The sequence below is a fragment of the Orycteropus afer genome, unplaced genomic scaffold (assembly GCF_000298275.1).
Source record: "Orycteropus afer afer isolate SDZICR_OR568_19922 unplaced genomic scaffold, OryAfe1.0 scaffold00336, whole genome shotgun sequence".
NCBI lineage: Eukaryota > Metazoa > Chordata > Mammalia > Tubulidentata > Orycteropodidae > Orycteropus > Orycteropus afer.
The window spans coordinates 2,268,373-2,278,893 of NW_006921923.1; the positions used below are offsets into that span (position 1 = coordinate 2,268,373).

Genomic DNA, 10,521 nt, shown 5'->3' on the forward strand with positions numbered 1-10,521 from the left:
GTGGGTTTGAACCGCCAGCCGTCTGGTTAGCAGTCAAGTGCCTTAGCCACTATGCTACCAGAGCATAGACACATAATAAACATAGATACACACTTATATGCACATATATATGTATTTTAGAATTCATGAGTTCACTCCAATACCTCCAGTACTATTCCATCCACATAGGTTCTTTCTTGCCTTCCTTCATTCCATATTTACATGTCCTTTATACCACAGTGGGAGCTCTAGTTGTCAGCAATATCAACACACGCACTCATTTACCCAGTCCTATAATACATCTGAAATAAGGAGCTCTTGTGGTGGTGTGGTTAAAAGCATTTGGCTACTAACCAGAAGGTCAGCAGTTTGAACCCACTAGCTGCTCTGTGGGTGAAAGATAAAGCGGTTTGCTTAAAAAAAAAATGACACCCTTGGAAACCTTATGGGGGTCGCTATGAATTGGAATTGACTTTTGATGGCAGTGGGTTTTTATAATATATCTAAAATAGTTTCAGAATTGTTTTCCCCATACCAATTCAAAAACAAAACTGTTAACAGTAGTTCAGGATTTGTTTTCAGTTCTCTTCCACCTCTTTGGTGTGGTTATGTTATTCGTTTGAAATGCAGTTGGGTTTATTTGTTTCAATTTACCTCCAGTTTTAATCTCTGCTTCCATTCTTATCCTTATTGGTTTAGTTTTAATTTTTTGAATTTGTAGAACAACAATGTGTTTCCAAAAGGCAAAACCATACAAAAAGGTACTCTCAGAGAAGTGTCATTCCTCTTCATATAATTTTAACCCTTTTCTCTCACCTCTACCCCTTGCAGGTAACCAACATCATTATTGTGTGATTTAGCCTTGTTATTGTTTTATAAATACAGCCAAATATGTTTTTTTATTGGCTCTTCTTTCTTATAAAAAGGATAGAATGTGGTAGGCTTTTTGCAATTTGCCTTTTTCAAGTAACAATGTATTTTGGAAATCATTCCATGTCAGTTCATAGAGATCTTCATTCTTCCTTTTTTGCAGCTGCATAGTACTTCATTGTGAAGTTTTGTTTTGATTTTTTTTTATTTTAAGAGCCTTTCTTACATTCAACATTACATGTACATTTAGTTTCACTCACCATTTACTACGTCCAACCCTAACCCAGTCTCTTCCCCTCCTCCCCTCCCTACCCTGTAACCCGCCCCTCCCCCCATGCCTCTCATATTTATGCACTCCTGATTGTCCTGCATTCCCTCAGTTTGAGTGTTGGTCCTCTGGTGCCCAAAGATAAATAACCCAATTCACAAATGGGCAAAAGACTTGAACAGACACTTCAGCAAAGAAGATATACAGGCAGCCAACAAACACATAAGAAATTGCTTGCAATCATTAATCATTAGAGAGATGTAAATCAAAGCAACAATGCGATATCATCTCACCCCAGCAATAATAGCAAAGTTCAACAGGTCAGAAAATAACAAATGATGGCGAGGTTATGGAGAGATTGGATCTCTTTGCACTGCTGGTGGGATTGTAAAATGGTACAACCATTGTGGCAAATGGTGTGGTGTTTCCTTTAAAAACTGAAAATAGAAATACCATTTGACCCAGCAATTCCATTACTAGGAATATATCCTAAAGAGGTGAGAGATAGCGCATGGACAGACATATGTACACCTATGTTCATCGCAGCACAATTCACTATAGCAAAGAGTTGTTTTGATTTATTTTTATTTTTTAAAAAAATGTCTCCTGTGCATCCCTGGCCCCTGAGCTATCTCCCTGTGCAAACATTGCCTTTCTGTTCTCCCACAATTGATCACTCTAAGGAATGTAACTACCTGATGTAAATGTTCACCTTATATACCTGTCTATTTTTTGGCTGGAAGCCACAGGAGTGAGTTCAGTTCCAGACCTGAAGGGTAACTAGAGGGCGTAGTCTCTGGGGTCTCACCAGGTAAACCTGGTCTCTTTTCTTATGATTTTGAGTTTTGTTCCACATTGTTCTCCCACTCTATCCAGCATCTCCTGCACTGATCCATTTCTGAGTGGTTGACAGTGGTAGCCAGGTACCATCTAGTTCTTCTGGTTTCATGGTCATTTAGGCTGAACATCACATGGTCTACTAGTCCCTTGGACTAGTTGTTTCCATGCATCTTTGGTTTTCTTCATTTTTCTTTGCTCTGGATGAAGAGAGACCCACTGTTACATCTAGATGGCCGCTTGCACACTTTTCAGACCCCAGTTGCTACTCACCAAAGTAGGATGTAGGACAATGTTTCTGTGTAGAATGTTATGCCAATTGAGTTTGATGTCCCCTGTGACCATGGTCCTGAGCCTGCAGGTCTAACTACTTGCTCCCTTAGGGTGGTTGGCTGTGGCCAAGAATTTATCATAACTTTGCCCCTTGTTAGCGCTATTATGTATTTGGACATTCTTACAACACAAGCAAATATGTATGCAGAAATATTGTCTGCCAACCTTATCTGTGGTCATGAGTATATTCCCTTTTGCCTAGACACACCTGATCATTTAGCCTGTTTTGTTTTAAGTTTTGTATTATTAGAAATGTATATGGAAGATCATTTCCTTCTTTTTAATAAAACTTCATACACAGTTTTATGATCCATACTATGCATTTGCACATGGACAGCCAAGGTCATAAGCATTGTTTCTGGCTCTATTCATAAGAATCACTAGCCATCTTCATCAATTCTTTTCTGTCTATAGCATATCTGTCTGCCTCCCATTATGCTTCTTTTTCTACTTTTAATTTAGACTTATTCTATCTCCCATACAAACAAATCATAAAATCCTCTTGATCTGATCTCTTGCAAAACATTCATGGTCTATGATTTTCAATTTTCAACCTCACCTAACTTTTTTACTAGAGCTACATAAAAGTGACTGAGTTCACTGATCATTTTCCTTGCCCTTTCCTTCCCATCCTCTGGTAGGATTGTGTTTAAAAAGCAGTAAAGTGACTGAAAAACAGATAACAGATGAGAATAGAAGCCTGGATAATCCATAGACTAGAATGCTTTTCTCTACTTTACTGAAAGGTTGTTCAGTACATGTTTTTAATTATGTATATTTCCCCCCTTATAAGTCAATGTTGATGATCTAAAGACTTTGAAAACAGAAGCTCAGTTCTGCGCTTTTCCCTACTTGTAAAAAAAGTTCCAGACAACAGTGTGTTCCAGGATGGCCACCCCAAATAATTATGAGGATAAGAACCAGGAATGAGTAGAAAAGAGTAGTATCAGAGTAAGGAGATGGCATCTTCCTTTGGTTGTCATGTCATATCTTTGGCTTCCCTGTGATACCTTGGAGCCTAGATAGTTTGGGAAGGGAGAATGGGGTGGGGGAATTGAATCATAAGCCCAAAAGCCTCACTAACTTGCAGAGAGAAAGGAAAATTGTTGTTCACCCCATGAATTGTGATGCAGTGTAGAGAACACTGGATTAGAATGAAAGATATCAGAGTTATTCTCTCAGCACCATCTCCAACTATCTGTGGTCTTGGGCAAGTCACGTTTTCTTCTCTTGATCTTAGTTTCTTACTTGTAAAATGAGGGAAATGGACTATAGAATCGTTAGGTGTCTTCAGCTCTGACATTTCATGTGCCTGTACTCTGCAGTGATTTATAGAGGCCTTTTCTCTAATGTTTGGCAGAAAATCGAAGCAATCTAACTTTTGCTAGTGGCTGCATTCAGTTGCCAGTAGTGGGGTGCCTGCCTATCTTCATGAGAGGACAAAACAGAAAGAAAGAAACAGGAAAAGTTGATCTCATTTTGTCTTCTAGGACTCAAAGAAAACAAATTCACATTTGTTTTAGGGCTTATGATGAATTTTCAGTGTGCTATTTATCCCATCTCTATTACTTGCTGGTTAACATCCTTGTCTTTCTCTACTTTACAGGTTTGTATAATTCAGTAGATAGCTGGATGATTGTGCCAAACATTAAACAGAACCATTACACAGTGCATGGACTTCAGAGTGGGACTCGCTACATCTTCATTGTTAAAGCCATAAACCAAGCAGGCAGCCGGAACAGTGAACCTACCAGACTAAAAACTAACAGTACGTTGTGGTGATTCCAAAAAGAAAGATCTATTTTCTCCTCTGTGCCAGGGAATATACATAGCCTGAACAGTCACTTACAACAGTGCAAGAGATCAGTGGCACTGGATAGAAGAGCTTTAGTTTGTAATTTGTGCTTTGGACAAGGGCTTTGTGGGTGCCCTGACAGATTTCTAAACACAGAAATATACAGAGAATAGCTTGGGGGGATGCCCCTTTCACCCAACACCCATGCTTAAGGAACAATTGCATAAAAGAGTATTGTTTGTGACAATCCAGTAAAAATCCTACCGCAAAGAAACTATATCAATTAAGAATGCTTTTGATTGCAACAGAAAATTCAACTAACAATAGCTTAAAGAAATAGTTTTTTTTTTTTTTTTTCTCACACACATAGCAAGAAGTTTGGAGATAGGCAATTCAGTGCTGGTCCAGGAGCTCTGTGATGTCATAAAAGACCTACGCTCCTCCTCTCTTTGTGTTTAGGCTTGATTACTGTGTGCTTAGAAGATGGATATTACAATCTCTAGATGTCGTATTTCCTCTCAAGATAAGAAGGGAGAAAGTGTTGGTCCACCTAATGTTGTTATTGTTGTGTGCCATTGAGTCAATTCCAACTCAGAGTCACCTTGTAGGACAGTTTAGAATGCTCCATAGTTCTTCCTAGGCTGTAATATTTACAGGAGCAGATCACCAGATCTGTTCTCCCACAGAGTACAGTTGATGAGTTTGAACTGCTGATCTGTCACTTAGTAGCTGAGTGCTTAACCATTGTGCCACTAGGGACCCTTCACACATGATAGCTATCACTTTTATCTGGAAGTTTAACCCATCTCATCTGACTTCTACTTTCATCTAATTAAGCAGCTGTGGTGGCCAGGGACAGGCACTCTGCTGGAGTAGTGGATAAGGCATTTGGCTGCTAACCAGGTCATAGGTTCAAACCACCAGAGGCTCTGTGAAAGAAAGATGGGGTGATCTACTTCTATAAAGATTTACAGCCTCAGAAACCCAATGGGGGTCGCTATGAGTCAGAATCAACTCCATGGCAGTTAGTTGGTTTTGATTTTTTGGTGGCAAGGGAAGGAGTTCTAGTGGTACAGTGGTTAAAATACTAGGCTGCTAACTGAAAGTTAAGAGGTTTAAACCCACTGGCTACTCTGAGAGAAAGATGTGTCAGTCTGCATCTGTAAAAATGTACAGCCTTAGAAACTCTATGGGGTAGTTCTGCTCTGTCCTATAGGGTTGTTATGAGTCGGAATCAGCTTGAGGGCTGTGGGTTTGTTTTCCTGTTTTTTTCTTTTGTTTTCTAAAGTGGCAAAGGTGGTGCAAATGGTTATGCACTCGACTATTAATGAAATAGTTGGCAGTTTTACCCTACTCAGAGGCATCTTGAAAGGTAGGGCTGGCGATCTGCTACTAAAAGTTCACAGCCTTGAAAATCCTATGGAGCAGTATTTCTCTGCATACATGGGGTCACCATGAGTTGGAATCGACTCAACAGCAGCTAACAATAGTAGCAAAGGAGCTTTGGAGATTGAGTACTTACCTCTTCCAGCCTAAGGCATTTGACTGCTAACCAGGAGGCTAGTGGTTCAAACCCACCAGCTACTCCTCGGAAGGAAGACTAGGCAATCTACTTCCATAAAGATACCACCTCAGAAACCCAAGGAGGGGTCACTATGAGTCGGAGCCAACTCAATGGCAGTGAAAGTTTATAGTAAAAGTAGGTAAGAGGAAAAAAGTTGGGAATGGATGTTGTATTAGACAACAGTGTCTGCAAAGAGCAGCATTTTGTATAGTAAAGCTATTTCCATACCCAACAATTGACCCACAGTAACAAATTTTTGTTGTATGATGATAAGGAATTCTCTGCTGTGAATGATACTACACAAATGTTTTCTCTAATTAATGATGTGATAGTCACTCTAACAAAATTAGTTAATTATATGTTGTTTATATCCCAATTGTAAGAGTGCAAAAACTTATCTTATTGCTGAGTTCCTCTCAACTTTTTTGTATTGTCACCAAGCAGCAATTGTTCATCAATTCCCCTTGCTTTCTCTTCCCTCAAACATTGTAACACCTGTCTTAGTCAAGGTTCTCAGAGAAACAGAACCAGTAAGGGGTGTGTGTGTGTGTGTGTGCGTGCGTGTGTAGAAAGAGAGACTGATTGATTTCAAGGAATTGGCTTACAGATTGATCAGGGCTGGCAACTCCAAAATCTGTAGGGCAGAGTAGGCTGGAGATTCCTGTAGTCTTCTGTCATCAAATATGTAGGTCAAGTGGTTGACCTCTATTCTTAATAATTTTATTGAAAACTGGGGTTTCTGACCTGCTTCCATAATATAATCTAAACAGCAGCCAACTTACACTGACCTAAGAAGGACCATCATATAGAGATTCCCCTGGTAGTGATGATACTGGAGGACAAAGGTAGAATTCTTAAATATTTCATTGTGCTCTTTCTTTTTTCCTTTTTCAGGCCAACCCTTTAAACTGGACCCAAAAATGACTCACAAGAAGTTGAAAATCTCCAATGATGGATTGCAAATGGAAAAGGATGAAAGCTCTCTGAAGAAAAGCCACACCCCAGAGAGGTTTAGTGGCACAGGATGCTATGGGGCAGCAGGAAATGTGTTCATTGACAGTGGCTGCCACTATTGGGAGGTAGTCATGGGCTCCTCAACATGGTGAGTGGATCTTACTTTTCTTTTCCCTCCCTTGTCATTAGATTTCTAGGAAATTCAATTTTGTAGCACAACCATAATAACTATAAGTCAAGGTTAAAAGGTATGTGATAAAAATCACTCCCAGAAAGTTTAACAGCTTCTTTTTAATAAGATGAGAAATATACAGGGCTAAGAGCTAGGAGTCACTACATCACCTTAACTGCTAACTTTTAAAAGCTCTAGGGCATGATACCTACATTATACATCTAAATGTAAACTATTGAGAGGATCCAAGGTGGTGGATTAGGTAGATATACCACCCAGACCCTCTACAACAAAGACTCACAAAACCAAGTGAAATGAGTAAGAATGACAGTCAGAACCCAGAACTTCAAAGGAAAAAGTAAAAAAGTATAGCAAATACCCATTACAGGAAGAGATGGAACAAAAAACAGCAAACAAGGAGACATATGGAGGAGTGAACTGCCAAGTGGCACAGTGCAGCCATTTTGATTATTGCAAACAGCATTCCTATTGGAGCAAGAACTAGATAACCAGCTGTGCTCACCCAAGACTGTACTGGCACCTACACAGGTGATCAGCAACCAGAGATATCTATCTGGTCTTCTCCCCTTACTCTGCACAACCTCCAGTGACTAGAGACATTGTCTCCTAACTCCCATCCATCTGGTAACAAAAAAAAAAAAAAAAAAACTCACTGCCTTCAAGTCAGATTTGAATCATAGCAACCCCCATTTGGTATCCAAGGCTGTAAATATTTACAGGAGTAAATTACCTCATCTTCCTCCCATAGAGCAGCTGGAGGATAACAGTCAAATCCTTTGCACGTTGTGCCACCAGAGCTCCTTAGAACAAGAAGAGACGGGGGGGTGGGGGAAGCACCAAGAAAATTATTGAAGATTTGTTGGTAGAAAACTTCCCTAATATGATCAAAAACTATAAGTATGCATTCAAGAAGCTCAACAAACCCCAAACAGGATAGAGTTCAAAAGGAAATCACTAAGATATATCATACTCAAACTTCCCAAACCAAAAGACAAAGAACAAATCCTGAAAGCAACTTGAGAAAAACAAAAGGTTACCTACCAAGGAGAACCAATAAGACTGAACTCTCATATCTCAGCAGAATCCATGCAGGCAAGAAGGCAATGGGATGACATGTATAAAAATCCTGAAAGTAAAAAAATTGCCAACCAAGAATCATATAGAATCCAACTCATAACGACCCCTCCTTGGGTTTCTGAGGCAGTATCTCTATGGAAGTAGATTGCCCAATCTTCCTTCCAAGGAGTTTTGAACTGCCAGCCTTCTGGTTAGGAGTCAAATGCCTTAGACACTACGCCACCAGAGCTCCTCCTAAGAATTATATATCCAGCAAAATTGTCCCTCAAATATGATGATGAAATTAGGACATTTCCAGATAAACAGAAATTAAGGCAATTTGTAAAACCCAGAGCAACTTTACAAGAGATGCTAGAGGGAGTCTTTTAGACAGAGAACCAACAATAGCAGACAACAACCTGAGATTAACACACATGACAACATCACCAGGAAATCAACCCAGATATAGAAGTATACAAAATAAAATAAACCTACAAGATAGAAAACAGGGAACCAGAGATGTCAATTGGTAAATGATAATAACTATAAAGCAAAAAAAAAAAAAAAAAAAAAAGGGATAAATGGTGTAGTTACAGAACTTTGAATAGGAGAGGAAGTAAAGATGATGCCAAGATAGAATGGACTGTTTTACACTGCATAACGTAGATGAACTTGGAAGACATTATGCTGAGTGAAATAAGTCAATTACAGAAGGACCAATAATTGTATTAGTCTACTACTGTAAAAACTCAAGGAAGTGTTTATACATGAAAGGAAACTTTCTTTATTGGTTATCAGAGATGGAAGGAAAAATTTCTAGATAGGTTATATATAAAAAATCAGATAGATAGATAAATAGAATGGACTGTTTTGAACTTTGGAAGAAAACAATAAATTATAGGGTAACCCCAAAGAGAAATAATAAACCCTCTCACCAAAATAAAAAAGAAGAAAATCACAAAGACTCAGTAAACAGTAAAATACAACAATGAAGGAAATTATAAGAAAACCCATGAACAAAATGAACTCAGCAGAGAAAAATATATGGAACAAAGAAACCATCAACACCAAGCAAAACCACAACAGTAAATTCATACCGACCCCTCCTTGTGTTTCCAAAGTGGTATCTCTATGGAAGTAGATTGTCCAGTCCTCCTTCTGAGGAGTGGCTGGTGGGTTTGAACTGCAAGACTTCTGGTTGGCAGTCAAATGCCTTAGGCACTATGCCACCAGAGCTCCCATACCTATTGATAATTACATTGAATATGAATGGATTAAATGTACCTGTCTAGATAGAGGAGAAGACTGGATAAGAAAACATGCCCCATCAATATCCTGTTTACAAGAGACACATCTTAGACACTAAAGCAAAACCTAGATAAAAATCAAAGCCTGAAAAAACGTATCAAGCAAAAGGCAACCAAAATGAACAGGAGTGGCAATATTAACTTCTGATAAAATAGACTTTAAGGCAATAAAGGCATTTGACTGCTAACCAGAAGGCTGGTGGTTCAAACCCACCAGGTACTCCTCGGAAGGAAGGTTAGGCAATCCTACTTCCATAGTGATACTGCCTTGGAAACCCAAGGAGGGGTCGCTATGAGTCGGGGCTGACTCGATGGCAAATAACAACAACAACAACAACAAGGCAGTAAAGCAAAATAGCAAGACAAGACATTATATAATGATTAAAGGGTCAATCCAACAAGAGAACATAACCATAATAAACATCTATGCACCCAATGAAAGAGCCTTAAAATACATAAGTCAAACTTTAACAGAATTGAAAAGAGAAATAGACAACTCCACAATAATAGTAGTAGACTTTAATACACCACTTTCGATGAAGCATAGAACAACTAGAAAGAAGCTCAACAAAGATATAGATGATCTAAATGAAAAAAATCAACCAACTAGATCTCATAGATGTATACAGAACACCTCACCCAACAACAGCACAAGATACATTCTTTTCTAGTGCACACGGAAATTCTCCAGAATTGATCATATGTTAGGCTACAAAGCAAGCCTCAATAAACTTTAAAACATTGGAGTACTGCAGAGCATCTTCTCAGATCACAAAACTATAAAATTAGAAATCAACAATAAGAAAGTCAAGGGAAAAAAACTCACATGTAAACAGAGTAACACCCATGGCAGAAACACCTTATCAAACATAGCTAAAGACTCACAAACAGCAGAAGACAGATTAGACAATGGGGCGACCTAAAAATAAAACATTTATGCTCATCAAAAGACTTCACTAAAAGAGTAAAAAGAGAACTTACAGATTCGGGGGGCAGGGGGATGGCAACCATATATTAGACAAGAGACTAATATCTAAAATTCACAGCAAACTTCAATACCTCAGCAACAACAACAAAAAAAGAAACAATCCAATTGAAAACTGAGCAGAGGACATGAACAGGTACTTCACAAAAGAAGCCATTCATACAACTAACAAACATATGATGAAATGCTTACCATCATTAGCCATTAGGGAGATGCAAATCAAAACAACAATGAGATACCATCTTACCCCTCAGCAAAGTTAAAAAAAAAATAGTGCTAGTGAGGGTGTAAGGAACTCTGGTAGCATAGTGCCTAAGGCACTTGACTGCTAACCAGAAGGCTGGCAGTTCAAACCCACCAGCCACTCCTCAGAAAGAAGG

At 38.9% G+C, this 10,521-nt stretch overlaps 1 protein-coding gene across 1 annotated transcript in view; it reads left to right on the forward strand.

Moving 5' to 3' along the window:
• MID2 (midline 2) overlaps positions 1 to 10,521 on the forward strand; it is a 150,712-nt gene that overhangs the window by 116,991 nt on the left and 23,200 nt on the right. The window contains exons 7-8 of the mRNA XM_007952421.2: positions 3,894 to 4,055; positions 6,541 to 6,748. Coding sequence (XP_007950612.1) covers positions 3,894 to 4,055; positions 6,541 to 6,748 — 370 coding nt within the window. The remainder of the gene's footprint in view (positions 1 to 3,893; positions 4,056 to 6,540; positions 6,749 to 10,521) is intronic.